General features: G+C 33.7%; 1 protein-coding gene across 2 annotated transcripts in view; it reads left to right on the top strand.

Moving 5' to 3' along the window:
- Window positions 1-17,819, top strand: part of LOC306862070 (collagen alpha-1(V) chain-like) — a 97,645-nt gene that overhangs the window by 36,247 nt on the left and 43,579 nt on the right. For both annotated transcript variants that reach the window (XM_079404675.1, XM_079404674.1), the window contains exons 5-9: window positions 7,251-7,382; window positions 11,697-11,819; window positions 12,859-13,380; window positions 14,327-14,794; window positions 15,120-15,176. In XM_079404675.1, the coding sequence (XP_079260801.1) occupies window positions 7,251-7,382; window positions 11,697-11,819; window positions 12,859-13,380; window positions 14,327-14,794; window positions 15,120-15,176 (1,302 nt within the window). The remainder of the gene's footprint in view (window positions 1-7,250; window positions 7,383-11,696; window positions 11,820-12,858; window positions 13,381-14,326; window positions 14,795-15,119; window positions 15,177-17,819) is intronic.

Raw genomic sequence — 17,819 nt, 5'->3', positions numbered from 1 at the left:
CGGCATTCCAAATTCAGATTTATAATGGTTCCTAGTGAAAACACAGTCTGGCATTTCAGATGGCATTTTAATCAAATGGAGAAGTGAAAGTGGAGGTGAGTGATGGAGAAAAGGAGAAATGAAGGAGTGGATGCTGACGCAGGATTGGTGGACAAAAGGAACACAGGGAAAATTCAGTGGTAGACATGCCTGTTGCTTTTGGCAAAGATCTTAAAGGTCTCCAGACGCTGCCACTGTGTGTGTGTTCACGTCATTGGATGGTTTGGTTTCTGTGGTTGTTTTTTTTTTACTCTTGAGAATGGCCAGACGCTGCCTGGATTTGTGTGAGTGTGTGTGTGTGCGTGAACCCCGTCACACGTGTGAGCGTCTGCATGCGGCAATTGCGGTCCAGAGTTCGCCCAGATATTCAGTCGCTCTTGTGGAGCGTTTCATGCTGCTTCGTTAAAATCTTTTGCGCTCTCTCCCACAGCGTGAGTCCATGTTCTAATGCGGATCACATGCGGCCTGATTCCTGTGTCTTGGGCTGATGAGGTCATAAGCAGCTGTGATGATGTCATTTTTAAACAAACCTAATAAGTACAAGACCTCAAGCTTTGAAACTGTGGTTCGACCGGATAGAGTGTGTTTGTGTGGGTGAATCTAACATGTCTGGGTCATATTTAACTCCAGAATCAGTAGAAATTCACCAGTTTTAAGGGCTATTAAGATATTTAACATTGGATCTATATTTTTTTATGATAATTTACAGAATTACACAAAAACACATGCTAATCCAAAAAAAATGTAAAAGGTCCTACCATAAAAGTTAAATTTTCTTTATGCATCATGTAAACTAAATTATAGTAATAAATATAAATGATAGTAATAAGTAATATTACTATATACACATATATGTATGTGTGTGTGTGTGTGTGTGTGTGTATAGATATGTATGTGTGTGTATAAATATAGATTATAAGTATCATTATAATATTATTAGATTTATTATTTTTCTATATAATTTAATATTCTGCATTGTAATAAAAGCATCCTTTCACATTCAATTGCTTTTATTGTATGTATGTATGTATGTATATATATATATATATATATATATATATGTGTGTGTGTGTGTGTGTGTGTATATGTATGTGTCTGCTAAATGACAAAAGTAAGTATAATATGTATATATGTGTGTATGTATATATATATATATATATATATATATATATAATTTATTTTGTATTGTTTAATAATTATTTATTATTTAACCATTTAATAACAATAATAATAGAATATATAAAATATGTATGTATATGCATGTTAATTATATTATAATACTAATATTTTATATTTATAGTATGATATATTTGCCATTTAAAAATTTTTTTTCAAGAATTATAATATTAATTGAATAGATTAATTGTATCCCCAATTGTAAGTCGCTTTGGATAAAAGCGTCTGCCAAATGACTAAATGTAAATGTAGATATATAGTAAGATAAATAATATAATAATTTATTTCTTTAATTAATTAAATATATGCATGTGATTTTGGGCTGTAATATGAGTCAGGCATGTTTTCATGAGATTCATCTAATGCGTGTGTGCAGTATGTGCACGTGTGTGTGTGTGTGTGTGTGCATGTTTATGTGGTTTATGAGGACACAAATTTGTATAATGACATGGGTATGACAGAGGCATTACAATATGAAGGTGGTTTATGAGGACACTGCCTATGTCCCCGTAATTCAAAAGGCTTAAAATACATACTAAATGGTGTTTTTTTGAAAATCTAAAAATGCACAAAGTCTCCTGTGAGGGCTAAGTTTAGGTGTAGGGTTGGTGTAGGGCAATAGCACACACAGTTTGTTCAGTATAAAAACCATTACGCCTATGGAGAGTCCCCATAAACCACAAAAACCAACATGTGTGTGTCTGTGTGTGTGAACATGTCGCATGCGTGTCGAAATGAAATATGGCAGGACAGAACGAGGAATCAAGATGTTTTCAAGTACTGAAGGGAACGTGTTGTACTCTGGGCTCCCTACCAGAAGAAGTCTGGGATCGTTCCTCCATTTTTGTTAATTTGCAGCAGCGCCGTCTATCGCCCCCTTCTGTTGACTGCATGTGACACTAATTTTCGAAAAAGTCCTGTTGTTTTGAAACATTTGAAACGTGTGTGTGTGTGTGTGCGTACAGTGTTTTGGCTGCACACGTCACCACAGGCAGCTGCTGAAACAGTTAGTTCTGACTCCAGAGAGAGATGTGGGGAGCTTTTGGCGAAAAAGACGCTCGTATTTCAAAGTTGCTGACAATGCAGTGTCTATTATTCTCTCTCTCTCTCTGTCCCAGATTAATGTGATCAATTTCTCTCAGAATAGATATGTCGTCTCTGTACACCTCTGTTTCTGCTTTCCTCTTGCCTGTTCTGCTGCTCTTCTCCTCGCACGCTATGCAAACTGAAATATTGTATGTTCAAATCTGGAGTAATGTGGAAAGTCCAAGTGATCGTTTTACAGACCTGATTTATTCCGGTTGAAGATATTCATATTTGCAGATGACAGAAAAATTAGTATTAGAGAAGACGGCTGGTTCAGTTTGTACTATTGTTAGATTATGAGCAGAGGAGGATGAGTGTGATTAATCATAGCTTCAAGGGATTTATAAAGGACCGTGTATTGTCTAGAACTGCCAAAAGTTTTATTTGAAGGTTATCTGAATGTGTTTGACAGTGGTGAAATAATAATTGAAAGCTTACTTGTCAACAGATGTCTTATAATTTGCTTCGGATAAGAGTTTGTGAAATTACCACTCAGTGATTATATTTAGTTTGCATTAAGAACAAGAGATTTGTCTGTGTGTGTTTGTTGGGCTGGTTTGAAAGGTTTGAAATGTGTGTGGATTTAGCAGACTCTGGATTTTGGATCTGAATCTGGTGTCAAGTCCAAACACATGTTTACACTGGCAAACAATCCAGAGCAACAGTCAGCGAGAAATGACTGCAGTCATTGTTCCTACAGTAAAGCCTTAGGAAAATGTCACGAGTGATAAAGAGAACAAAAACAGGGAATGAAACCTGGAAAGACACTGATGCTACTTACACTGTTTTTTTTTCAAAGAAGCCTCTTATGTTTTCCAGGGCTGCATTTACTTGATAAAAAATACAGTCAAAACAGGAATATTGAGAAATGTTATTCCAATTTCAAATAGCTGGTTTGTATTTAAATATATTGTAAAATGTAATTTATTCCTGTGATGCAAAGCTGAATTGTTTTATCATCATTATTCCAGTCTTCAGTATCACATGATCCTTCAGAAATCATTCTAATATGCTAATTTGTTGCTCAAGAAACCTTCGCAATGTTGAAAACAGTTTTGCTGCTTCATATATTTGTTGAAGCAATGATACTTTTTTTTCAGGACTCTATGATGAATAGAATTTCAAAAGAACAGCATTTATGTGAAATAGAAATTTTTGTGTCATTATTTTGTGTCACTTTTGATCAGGTTTAATGCATCCTTGCTGAATAAAATTAATTTCTTCAGTAAAAAAAAAAGATGCCAAACTTTTAAGTTTTTTTTAAATATAAGCCATAATTTAATAATCTCATATGCATGTACTCATTTGCATGCAAATACACATTTACATGCAAAGTACATGCGTAATCACTAAAAATGAATGATTTAATGAAAAAGATTTAGCATCTGTGACTTATAACGCAGAGTGAGAATTCAGGCCCATCTGTCTCATTAAAACAATTAGTTATTTTTATTAAATTAAAATGTGATTTTTTTGATACACAGAGTGCAAATTTAATGCTCCATGTTGCATTTGTTTATTAAAAAATAATTATGTCTCCTGGATTTCCCATGTTACGTTAATTGTCATAAAAGAAAGTTCAAAAGAACAGCATTTTGTAATGTCTATATTATCTCTTTTAGTCTGTTTAATGCATTCTTGCTGAACATATTTAGCTTAAAGCAAAACTTAAAGCATGTTAGCCTGCACCAAAGTTTCCCTGAGAAAGAAAGTACCCATAATTCTCTCTGTTATGCAATGCGTCCTCTGGAGCTCTGTGTTCAGCTGTTTGCTCGACTCCAGAAGCATTTTGTTTTGCAGTATTCTCTGTGGCTCTTGTGTTTGCTGTGCTGATTCTGTCTGCTCGCTCTCACAGCCAAATCTCCACACAGCCTGGAGAGCCTTCTGCACGGCTGTCTCTCTCTCTCTCTCTCTCTCTCTCTCTCTCTCTCTGTGGCTCTGTCTTGTTTTCCCATGATGATTTAAATCTCCTTCATTAGATAATGTGTGTGTGTGTGTGCGCTAGTCTCTTCATGTTTGACTCTAAACTTGTCAGTTCCAGACATTCATCTTCCCGAGTTCACACTCACTTTGCCCACATTTTCTCCGCCTGCTTGTACAAGTTTCCTCGGATCACTGTGGGAAAAATGTGTATTAGTGCATGTATAACAAGGAAGAATCACCGATTAGACTGATATATGAATCTGACTGGTATAATAAATCAGTGCAGCGTTCCCTGCACATTTACAAACGGAATGAAATAACACTATTTTTAAAGTGATGATGCAATGTCAGGCTTTGAATAAATTATGCTTTCTTCATTCAGTTGCACACACACGATGAGCGTAAAAACTTTTAACCCTCAAAATGAACTAAAAATATCACTTCAATTAAAAATCAGTGAATATAATAAAACCAATTGCTGTTATAAACACTCTAATAACAATAATTAACAATGAACATGTCAGTGCATCATGGGAAAGTGGCAATATGTTAATGTTTTTTTTTTTATTATTTTAGTAAAATAACATCTATTATAATTAAGCCTCTTTTTTAATGTGTGTATACTGTGTATATATTTATAGAAATATATAAAAAATACAGTAGACTTATATAATTAATAATCAATTTTACATTTATATTTTATATTACTTATTTTATTTATTTATATATTATATAATATTGACATTATTTCTAACTTGTGACTGTCAGTCTTTTTGACTGATTTGTAGGAGTCATTTTTTCAGATTACACTAATCATGATGTTTTATTTATTAAATTAATAATTATTGTTATAATAATAATAATAATAAAGCACTTTTGTTCATGTTTATCATCAACTACATGGTGTCATATAAGCATAGAGTTTGATTCAAACATATAAATTCTGAGTTTGTGAATCTTTTTGAGTGATTCATAAGAGTCATTTGTTTGTGAATCAGATTACACTACACATAAATGAAAGGCATGTGTGTCTATGTGTGTGTAGCTGATGCCGCAATATTTTAGTATTTCATTAGGATAACATTTATCAAATTAAAAATAATAAGGCTTTTTTTAAAGTTAATAAAGCTGTTTATGTTTAACTTCAACTACATAGGCAAAGTGAAAGAAAGTTGCGCACATCCCCCAAACCCGAATAGGGCTCAGGTGCAGGACAAAAAAATAAAAAATTATAATAAAGGAACAAACGTAATGTGTGTGCGGACATTACATTTGTTCCTTAACTTCAACTACATGCCATGTAAACATCCAATCTGATTCGATCTAGTGATTTATAAGTTTGTGAGTTTTTTTGACAGATTCAAAAGAGTCGTTTGTTCATGAATCATATTATACTGGTCATAACTGAAAGGATTGTGTGTGTTTTTGTGCATGTGGAAATGAGATAGAAATGCCCACAAATTATAGTAATTATAGACAAGTGGATTATTGTTTTGCAGTGAGCACATATTGTAAAGTCAGTAAAACATGAAATTACCTTTTCAGATGGTAAGGGAATGTTTCTGTCTCGTTGTGTGTGTGTGTGTGTCTGTGTGTGTACAGGTGCTGGTCATTGTGCCCTAATTCAATTGGACAGTTTTGGCGACCACTCAGGTTCTGACTCAACCCTCTCCTCCCAGATTGTGACCCACTTTCACCGTGTGTGTGTGTGTGTGCTTCCTGTCCTATTGCAACAGTTATTTCATCCCTTTTCCAGACTGTATTCATTATTTTTTCCAAAAACCATGGTTATTGAGTGAAAGATACAGCTCTTTCTCTCTTGTTTCTCTGTGTGTTTTGAATTTTGGATAATAATAATAATAATTTGTTACATTTATATAGTGCTGAATTTGTGGATGAATCTGACGTAATGCTGTTTTGACTTCCTGATTCATATGAAGACTCATCCTATTTGTGTGATTATTGTAGATGTTTCTTCATGCATTAGAATACAATTAAATGGTAGATTTGGCAAACCAAGAACAGTTCTTATTCTGTTTTTCTGTTAATGGTTCTTGGACGTCTGCATTCTTCCAAACACTTACGAATCAGTCTGAGCAGTCACTGAAGTAATCTGACTCACTTACTCAACCGCTATATAAAATGAGAATGACTAATTTGTGAACTTCATTCCTTCGGACTCTGTGCTGCATTAAAACATCTTTCGAAGTATGTGTTTTGCAAGAATTATGTTCAATCTCATCATTTGGCAACATAATGAGAACAGAAAATTTTATGAATAATATTTACATAATTAATTGTATTTAAATTTATATTTTAATGAAGTATAATCTTCCATTGTCATTTTTGATAAAAGCATCTGCTAAATGACTAAATGTAATGTAAATGTAAATAACAATTAACATTTTTATAAATATATATTTCTATATAATTAATATTAATTTTATAATTATATATATATATATATATATATATATATATATATATATATATATATATATATATATAAATATTAGTTATATGTGGAAAACATTTTTAAAATATAATGTAATAAAAAAATATTTTATATTATTCATTATATATAATTATAATAATATGTAATTTTATTAATACTAAAATTATTGTACATTATTATGCACATTATACATTATTATACGTAAATGTTTGGAATTATATAAATTATTTTTTTTTTATCTTTTTTGATACCTTAGGTCTAGCTGGCTCTTTTAAACATTAGTAAATCAAACTACTTAGTAAATGTGAGCCTTGTATGCTGTATAAGATATAACTGTTTATTAAAGGTGCATTGAATGGATTGTACTCCCTTCCCTCACAGCCTCATTTTCATTTGCATCAAATGAAATATGGCATCCATTCCCTGTCTTATAAGGAGTAGAATTTTTTCTCTCTCTGCTGGTCTTAGTTGTCTCTTACATGGCCTGTATCAAGTGCAAAGATATGTCAATTCTCCATATTTGTTTTGTGCTATTTTCCGAAGTTCTAACAGTTGATTTCATTGTTTCCAGGGTGACATCCAGCAGCTGATGATTGTTTCGGACCATCGCGCTGCGTTTGACTACTGTGAGCACTACAGCCCCGACTGTGAGGTTCCTGCGCCTGAACAGCCCCAGAACCAAGACCCAAACACTGATGAATATGTAAGTTCATATACAGTACTTCCTCCCAGATTAATTTCCTTTAGAGCTGGAAGAGCATTGAGGACATCCCAGAAACCTCTGAACAAAACCAAACCAAAGCAGACAGCAGAGATTCACCTCTATTGAACTCAAGAACATCTTATTGAGTTCTTGTGTTAAATCAAAAATAAAATCATCAAATTAGCTAAGCATTTAACAGTGATCCTAGCCTTGGCGGTTTTAATAACAGACACGTTTTAATGTTAAACCATTATTAATTTTAAATGGTAAATGATTTAGTGCAAGTGCTACTCACATTTACTTCCGTCAATGTTGTAACTGGTTTTGGTGTTACAGTTGGCATATCTGACATCACAAAGCGCTCACTGTTTATACATTTATTCAGCTTTCATTCAGTCTTTGGAATGAGAGACAAATTAAAATGGAGTAATAATACCTGCCCACACTTGTGTGTGTGTGTTTCAGGAGTATTCATTCTTTATGGCTCTTTCCATCTCATCAGAAAAGACCCAGCTGTAGGCAGTCTGTTTAGAATGTATTTTTCCAACTGAACGTATGAGCTCATCAGTCAGAGAAACGAAAAAGAGAGTGATAGAGGGAGGAGATGAGAGCTCTGAAGCAGGTCTCAGCCTGTAGGAGGTTTGGGATCAGTATTGCTGACATACTGTATAATGTAAAAAATGTAAAGAAAATACATATTTTGTCTCTAAATTAAATGCTTAAGTCATATTCAAGTCTTTCTGTTAAAGTACGAGAAGCAAAAAAAATCACATTTCACATTTATGTGACAAATTAAACTTTCCGATTTTGCCAGTTGGGCTTTTCTAGTGGATTCTATGCTTAAATCACACAGATGTATTTGCACTATATTTCATTCCATTTAATTAGGGCTGGATTAACAAATGTGTATTCAATGGACTGCTTTTGGAAATAAAGTTTTTCCAAATCTAATCTCTCATTTATATTTAAAATATAAAAAATATAAATAAATAAGTTCATAAATAAAAACACATTATTTTCTTTCAAAATAAAATGCTAAATTCATATTCATGTCTTTCTGTTAGAAATATGAGAAGAGAAAACTAAATAAAGTCTTTCTTGTAGAAATAGTATATATTTGAAATGTGCAGATATGGACTAAAAAACCACAAAAGTCCCATTTTTATTTCATGGGGTTAATTGAGTGTTCATATTTTGTCTCCGTCCATCTGGGTTCACTCAGATGCCAATATCCTTTGAGCGCTATGGAGAAAGGAAGAGAAGGCATTAAATGAAAGACTGAGAGATTTAGCATGTGAAACAGATGAGAAAATAGTTTAAGCTGAATAACACAGAGATGGCCAACCGTTTTCAATTGATTCTGTATGGGAGCTGAGCAAGGGTTCAAGGGAATTGTGGGATTAACCACGGGGCAAAACGAATGGCTATGTCAAAAAGTGGAGAATTGCTTAATTTAATGCAAATGGCAGGTGCAAAATCACACTTTATATTTATGTGACAAGTAAAACTCTTTTTTAATAGCGCTGGAGTTTGCGGTTTATGGGCAAAACTTTGTTTTTTTGGCACTGGTCAATTTTGAGATTTTTCATGATGTGCTATTTCAGACTAGTGGAAAGAAAACATTTGTTTTATTGCACTTTATCTATTTGTGTCTTTTAGATTTCACTTACAGTACATATCTTTAAAGGTTGTTTTCTCAAAATATAAAAGTTCTCAAACAGTTTTTTTCTCCATTGAGCAGCACTTACATACACCGAACTTTAGAGTTTTATTCCTTTCTATATTCTGAAGGTTTTTACTGAAGGATATGTTCATATATAATTTGCCTGATTTTATATAACATTTTATTCCTAAAACACGGTAAAAAAACATATTTTTTAAAGGCTGTGAGTTTTTTCTCCACTTCAGCAGCACTTGCATGCACCAAAATTTACAGTTTTATTACTAACCATATTCTGAAGGTTTTTTGAGGGATTTGTTCATATATATCATTTGCCTGATTTTATACAACATTTTATTCCTAAAAACAATTGTGAAAATGCATCTCCACCAAAATTTACAGTTATTTTCCTATCTGTATTCTGAAGGTTTTTACTGAAGGGTGTGTTCATATACCGTTTGCCTAATTTTATACAGCATTTATTCATGGTAAAATGCATATTTTTAAAGGCTGTGAATTTTTTCTCCACTTCAGCAGCACTTGTCTGCACCACAATTTACAGTTTTATTCCTAACCATAGTCTGAAGGTTTTTACTGAAGGGTTTGTTCACATATTATTTGCCTGCATTTATGCAACATTTTATTCTTAAAAAACATGGTGAAAATGCGTATCTTTAAAGGGAGTGAGTTTTTTCTCCACTTTAGGAGCACTTGCATGCACCAAACTTTACAGTTTTATTCCTGTCTGTATTCTGAAGATTTTTACTGAGGGGTTTGTTCATATATCATTTGGTTGGTTTTACGCATTTTATTACTGAAAACATGATAAAATGGGTGGAAATTTCTGTCTGTTGGCAGTATTTTCTAACTTATGGAGTAATAAAAATAGATATAAAAAATCCCCTCTGTAAAAACTTTAACTCTATGTCATAGGTTCACTATGTCAACAAAATGAACCTGATTACTGCAAAATAGTGCATACATTTAATTTAATATTTAATTAGATAATGCCTTGCGCATATTTAAAGATAACATTTGAGAAAACATTAGCAATTATTGATATAATCATTCAGCTGATTAAGTATGGTGAATCTGTCAGTTAAATATTTTCACCTGTAGCGTCTTGCCTTAAATCGCACAGTTATATATTGGAATATTTAATTCCAGCATATTCAGGCTGGGTTCACAAAAGTCTATTTAATTGCATTCAATTAAATGTGTATTTGACTGCATTAGGAAGTATTTTTCAAACTCGAACCCATGACCTTGCTGTTGCTAGGGTCTTGATTTAATATTTGATATTCAATAACACAGATGAACAAAAAATGCGAAAAATTTAAACACAGCTGTCAGTAATCTTCATAAAAAGCTTTCTATCGGAAAACTGTTCTGGCCAACATATGGTAAAGTTGTCTCTGAGCTATGCCTGTAAAACTAAATGATATGCATGTGACTGCAACATATGGTGAGTTTTCAGCCATGCATGGACTTTTACATCTTTCGGGGCTTTGATGTCAGCATGTTGGCACAGAAATGACCCTCTGCTGACCTCACGTTCACCTTTTTCAGTTTTGTGTGTGTCAGGAGCTGTAAATATGAGTGTGGGGTATTAGTAGGAGGCAATATGAAAGAAAACCTGCTGCACCTTTGACCAGCCCTTCAAAAGCCGAGTCCATCACTTAAATATCAGCTAAACCTCTTTACAGATGAAAACGTGATGAGTTATGCATTGCTAATGTGTGGGAATTAGGGAGAGAGAAGCAGAACGGTGCATCCGAGCGAGAGGTCGGCGAGCGGTTGGAATTCCTTGCGTTCTTCAGTTTCTCGCTAGATAAGAGAGAACATGGATTTCCGCTGGACTCAGTCGGAGGGAATCCCTCCTTTCCTTTGCTCTTTCTTCTCAGAGAATTTGAGTCTATTAAATCAAGACCGCTGCTTGAATTGTTTAATTAGCATGCTATGAGTATAACTCATGAATGAGAGAATTAAATACTTTCTGAATGAGCAAACACCATATATATTTATGTATAAAATTTTATCAAATTTTAAATATTTATATAAATAGAATAAATAATAAAGTAATATGTCCTTTAAAGTGTCAAATATGTTGCTAAATAGTTTGCTATATTTTGCAATAATTATTTGTATAATATATATTCGTTTAGAAATACACAAATACTAAACATATGTTGCATTCATGACATATGCTATGTCATAATTACCATAATTATGAGATGTCTATGCTTGAAAGACTCTGCTAAACTCATGTTCATGTCCGCAGGCTCAGAAATCATTGTTTTGTTTTGTATTGCTCATTTCCAAAATGGATTCATGAGCAGCTTTATATGTGGTGGGATGGATGTGCTGTATTCCATCTGAGACGAGTTTAAACAGCATTTTGCTAACATAGTTATTATGCATGCACTGTGTATGATCTCATTCCGTGAGACTACATGGAATAGTGTCAGCTACCCATATGCACTTACAAAGAACTAAGAAAGCTAAAAATTACTAAATGCATTCTAACACACTTTAGAATATTTGTATTAGTATCTAACTGTAAGGTACCATAGATTTTTCTTGTGATAAGTTTTTTAATATGCAATAACACTTCTACACTTTCTACATTTAACACTTTCTACATTTCTCTTCAGAACACAGATGATAACTACTATTACGAATATCCCTACTATGAGGACATGGACGCTGAAAAGACCACAACCGGTGAAGAAACGACAACCGATGAAGCGACTGGAACCGAAACTGAAGACCTAACGGTCAGGCTTAGTTTAGTACTATTTAAGTACTATTGTAGTATTTATTAATTTAATTAATTATTTAATTAAATTAAATAATTAAATTAAATCTCTCCCTAGCTTTTATTTTTATATTTTCAGTTTACTGTACATTTTAATTTTATTTAAGTTTTAGTAATTTTATCATGCGCTTTTGTCATTTTTTTAAATATTTCAGTTTATATTTAATTTATTTTATTATAGTTTTTAAATAAATTTTTATTATAGTTATAGTTTTACAACTTCAACTAGGGCTGTGCAATTAATCGAATTCGATTATCATGCGCATCTCGTCAATAAAGCCGGTTTCGTGATTCGTAGTAAATCACCATCACCTGTAGTTCACTGACAAGCTACGCAATATTATGTTCATAATTGTAGATGAATTGCCTTCGATATTGAACGCGGTATTGCCTAGCTTCTCAGTGAACTATGGCTCTGTCTAGTAAATGCCGCTCCATCTGAAACCAGGTCATGGCAATTTACTACTAATCACGAAACCGGCTTTACTGACGAGATGCGCATGATAATCGAATTCGATTAATTGCACAGCCCTAACTTCGAGTTAGTTTATTTCAGTTCATTTCCAAGGCAACATTTCTCAGTTTAATTTTTTCAGTTTTATGTTTTATCTGATATTTATCTAATATTTTAATATTACTTTATGTCAGCTTTTTTTAATTACATTAATTAAATGGAATTGAATTATAACAAAATAATTCATAATAGTTAGGACTAGTTGAAGTAAGTAATTACAATTTCATACTTATTTTTAAATTCAACATTGAACTATGTTCGTAACCTATTTTTCTCTATAATATGGCATATTTGCAAAAATATATTAAATTAATTAAAAATGTGGAGCGGGATAATAGTTCAGTTCCCAGCATTAGTCTGTAACATAAATATTCCTAACTGGGATCAAATGAATTGAAAGTGAATCAAGAAATCAGTGCATTCATCAAATCATTTATTTTCAACTATTTATTCTAAAGAAGTGTCTCTTTCCTGTGATTACCAGGTGTCTGTTCCGGATAGCGGTCGCGTGGTTACGTCGGTTATCACTAGTGGAACAGGAGGCTCCAGCAGTTCCTCGAGTAGCTCCTCGTCCTCCTCTTCTTCATCCTCTTCATCCTCCAGCTCTTCCACGACTACTGGCGAGGAACCGTACGACGGCTACGATGGATACGAGACTGGATACGAAACATACTATGACGAGTCGACCTCGCGGCCTGGCGGCTCTCGGACCATCAGCATCACTAGCACAGGCACAGGTACCGGCGGAGAAGTGGATATCGGACTGGGTGGTGAGGTGGATTTGGGACTGGGAGGAGACCTGGACAGGCAGATCATCACATCATCATCATCGTCGTCATCATCAGGAGGAGGAGGAGGAGGAGGAGGAGGAGGAAGTGGAAGAGTGCACTCAACTGTCACAGTCATTCACAATGGAACCTCCGGCTCTGTTTCCAGCTCCGGCTCCGGCTCCAGCTCCAGCTCTGGAGTCAGTACCAGCTCCAGTTCCAGCTCAAGCTCTACCTCGGTGAGTTTAGTTGGAACTAGTTATCTCAAACAGTTTCACTTTTAAGTGAGAATTAATTCAGCCATTTAGAAATATTTTGTGTTTAGTACAGTATAATGTATAAAGATCCTATTTTACTGAAGTGGATTTTTACTGATCTCAGGGATCCAGTCAAATTCAAATATAGTAGACTTTATTGGTAACATTTAATAATAACTTTTTAAAATACATTTTATTTTATTTTATTTTATTTAATAAATATTATATTTTAAAATGATAGATTTAAAAAAATATATTTTTAACTATATTTTAAATATCTTTCATATGTTTTGCAAGTTGTTCTTATTATTGCAATTACTACATTGTTTTTCTATGAAACAATGTAGTATAGTATTGCACAGAATTTTCTATGTGTTTTAAACATCTTTAATGTGTTTTTTTAGTTTTGCTTATTATTACTGCAATTACGGCAACATTCTCTTTCGTCAGAGCTCATCAGGAACATGTCAAAGTTATATTTAATTTCAATTAATAAAAACAAATATACTGTAAATTGAATACAAATAATCAGAATTTTAGTTTAAAGACAATAAAGCCTGTTTTAGGACTATAAAAATATTGTACTTCAGGATTGCGAATCTTATGAGAATCACCACTGAAAATACTGGGCAAAATCCTAAAAATAAATTGTATGTGCTTTTTTGTCTATAAAAAAAGTAGTTTACTTTTCTTTGTTTTTGTGATATTCACAGATATTTTGTGATATTCAACAGAATTTTGAAAATCAATAGATAGATGTATTTGCGGTGCACAAACTTTTGCATTATTACACAATATTTTCCTATTTAATACTGTAAGCTGCTTTGACGCAATCTGTATTGTTGAAAGTGCTATATAAATAAAGTTGACAAACACTGAGTCATGAATGGTTATGATGTCTGAAGCCTTGTGTTTGTCTGATGTGTAGGTTGATGGTGGTTATGATGATACCCAGTATGGCGAGGGTTTTGATCTGACCTATGGAGAGGGATATGGAGAAGGATACGGAGAGGGAGATTATACCGTGGAAGGAGGCGGCGGCAGCAGCAGCAGCAGCACATCAGTGTCCGTAGGGGGCGGATCTGTTTCCGTCGGAGGCGGGTCTGTATCTGTCGGGGGCGGTTCTGTTTCTGTTGGAGGTGGGTCTGTTTCTTCGAGTGGCTCAGTTGGGGGCGGATCCGGCAGCGCTGGGGCCAGTGTGGGGACGGGGTCTGTTGCCACGGGAGGACAGGGAGGAATCGGTGGAGAGGCAGATTCCATCGATATCGACAAGTTCAAAGAGGAGTCCATCACGGATTACACCGATGCAGAACTGGAGAACATGTACAATTATGATGACCTGTACACAGACGGCAACAAAGCGCTGCCCGCAGAGACCGACGAGATCTATGGACAGGTGATCTCTAGCTCCGCCCACCTCTGTGCAAACTCATAGGAATAATGCACCCAAAAAATGATCATTTTCTAGACTTCATGTTGTTTCAAACCTGTATGGCTTACGTTTTCTTCCCATTTATCATAAAAGGAGAATGTACTTCTTGTTCTTTTCAATATAACTTCCCACTTTGGTTTTCAGACAGGCTTTGTACATGAGGGTGACCTATAGTTTATTTTTGGCTAGAATTGTTTTATTTATTACCTGAAACTGTTCTATTCCATATTGTGTTTACACTGATATACACTGATCTGGATTGAATTAAATTGAGTTTGTGTTTCCAAAGGTGGATGGACTGAGGGGAGAGAAAGGCCAGAAAGGAGAGCCTGCCATCATTGAACCCGTAAGTTTCACTTACTATATGATACATATATACTACTGTTCAAAGGTTCACTGTAAAAAATGGCTGATCTTAGTAAAATACCCCACTGGCAGATAATTTTACTTGTTTTAAGCAAAATGCACTTCAGTTGTACAACAGATCTTAAGTCATTTTGCTTATCTAGTAAAAGTATCTTGATTTAAGAATTTTTTGATATTTTGACTAGAAACAGACAAAAATACTAAGTAAGATAAGATGTTTTTTGCAGTATTTGGGGTCGGTATTTAACATATTTTTGAAAGAAGTCTCACCAAGCCTGCATTTAGTTGCATTTTAGATTTTTTCCTGAAGTGGTTTGGCATATTGACAAACCTTTATTGGCACAAACACAAGGAAGGTGTCCAAGTGTGGTCTTGCATTTATTGCATCTTCCGCTCACTTTCACATCTGTCCAATTTTGCATTCATGCACATGTTTACACATGTTTGGGCAGCTTAAAAACACGTCTTAAAATACACCTGGATCAGTCGTCTGTCCCAGATTAATCTGGATTCACTCCTAATTTGCATTTGCACTTCAAAAGGAGCGAGTCACTCCTGTTTCAGACTCTGCAGTGTCTCAGATTTGCAGATGTGTTTACCACACAGTTATATTTGCGTGATGGGAATCATCGTCTGTCATTGCATACAGTCTCTACTGCTCACGTGGCTGTTGATCTCTAACAGCTGGGAGACTTCAAACAGATGTCACTGCAATCTCAGCGGGAGAGAATGACATCTGGGTTTATTATCAATGAACATCAGGATGGAGAAAGAGACAAGATCTTATCTTCACAGTTATATCATATATCATATCATCTGTATATATATAATGTATGTATATGTATATATATTATAAAGACCACTTAACATATTTTCTTTAGACATAAGCCAAAATGTTACTTGGTCAATCTAATACTTTTTTTTATTATTTTAACAGTTATACAATAAAAATAGCTATATTACTTTTAATATGAAAGTAGATGAGGCAAAACATATTTTTTACTCAGTGTTTAATTTAGTTTACTTATTATAAATAAAGACAACTTCAAAGACCTTAATGTTTATTGTGATGTCTATTTAAAAATGCATCATATTTTCGCTTATGTAATAAATAAATAAAAAACACCAGAAATGTTTTTAAAAACACAACCACTCATTTCAACACTGGTGATAAAGAGAAAAAGTTCAAATACTTAAAAATAAAATAAAATAAAATAAAAATAACAATTCTACACTCAAATAAACAATATTGCGAATTCAAATGAAAAAAATGCACTTTAAATAAATGACACGGTTGTTTCAGTTTTTACAGGGTACTGTTACAGAGATACAAGAACAGATCAATGAGAAGATCAGAGTCAAGGAAAAGCACAAACATGCAGATCAGGACAGCTGGTTTTAATGAAGGATGACCATGTGGTTTGCAGAAAGAAAAATGCTCAAATCACATGCTTCTTTCAGCCAGCGCCCACATTCTCTCTCGTTTCAGCTCACACACACACATACACACACACACACACACACACACACACACACACACACTGTGTCCACTCTGTGTTTTTTGGCATGTAAGGAACACACCAAAACAAAGTGAACATGCCCACTGCCACGACAGCACACTTGGACGATGCCTTCGGGACAGAGCTAAGACCCACAGGATCTTTAAAAAGCACCAGATTAGACCACGATGCTACGACAAACAAATGTTGTTTGTCCTTTTTTATCTAAGAGTTCCCTGGATCTTAAGAGAGGCTGAGCTCTGCATATGTAATGATCCTGCGCTTTGATCTCTGGACCTCTCAGTGACTGTAATTCTATCTTGACAGGCTTTTTGAGTTAATTGCACTGTTGTGGTTATGATGCAACTCATGCAAGCACATTTTGATCACTTCCAGACAAAACAGCTTGTATGTCCTAAGACAGATCGCAGTATATTTGGTTACAGTTGATTTGTTTTAATATGATTTACCCTAACATATGTGCAATGATGGAAATCTTGTGCGTGATTAAACAATATGCAATGTTTAAAACACACTTGAACTTTTCTTTTAACCTCATCTATGACAATATTACGCACCTATGTTTAATAAACACAGTATTTAATAAATACATTTATGCACTTAAGACTAAGAATGTACAGTTCTTTCACAAACTAATATAGTTCATTAGTATAACTGTATGCTGTCTATGGTTTTCAGGCAACCATTTATTGCCTGTTTTATAACAGTTTCATCACACACACACACATCACTAAAAAACTAAAAGTAAAATTATTACAAATCGGTTATTGAACTATAGCTGAAATAAAATAAAATATATATATTAGATAAAAATGTCACATTTAAAAGCTTCAAAGAGAATTAGAAATAAATTAAGTGGAAGTTGAAGCACTAAAATTACTAAAACTAAAATGAAGAAAACAATTAAAGCTATATAGAAATATTTTCTTTAAAAATAAATAAATAAAAACCACATAACAAAATTACTAAAACCTAAACTAAAATGGAAATAAATGTTAAAATTTTGAAAACACATGCTAATTCAACATAAACTTTAAAAACGTTCAATTTTTTTTTTCGTCATCACATTATGCTACATTTTAAGCTGTTTTCCTCATGAAAAT

The sequence above is a fragment of the Barbus barbus genome, assembly GCF_936440315.1.
Source record: "Barbus barbus genome assembly, chromosome: 43".
Lineage (NCBI taxonomy): Eukaryota > Metazoa > Chordata > Actinopteri > Cypriniformes > Cyprinidae > Barbus > Barbus barbus.
The sequence above is the reverse complement of the archived record's forward strand: the minus strand, read 5'-3'. Positions and strand labels throughout refer to the sequence as shown.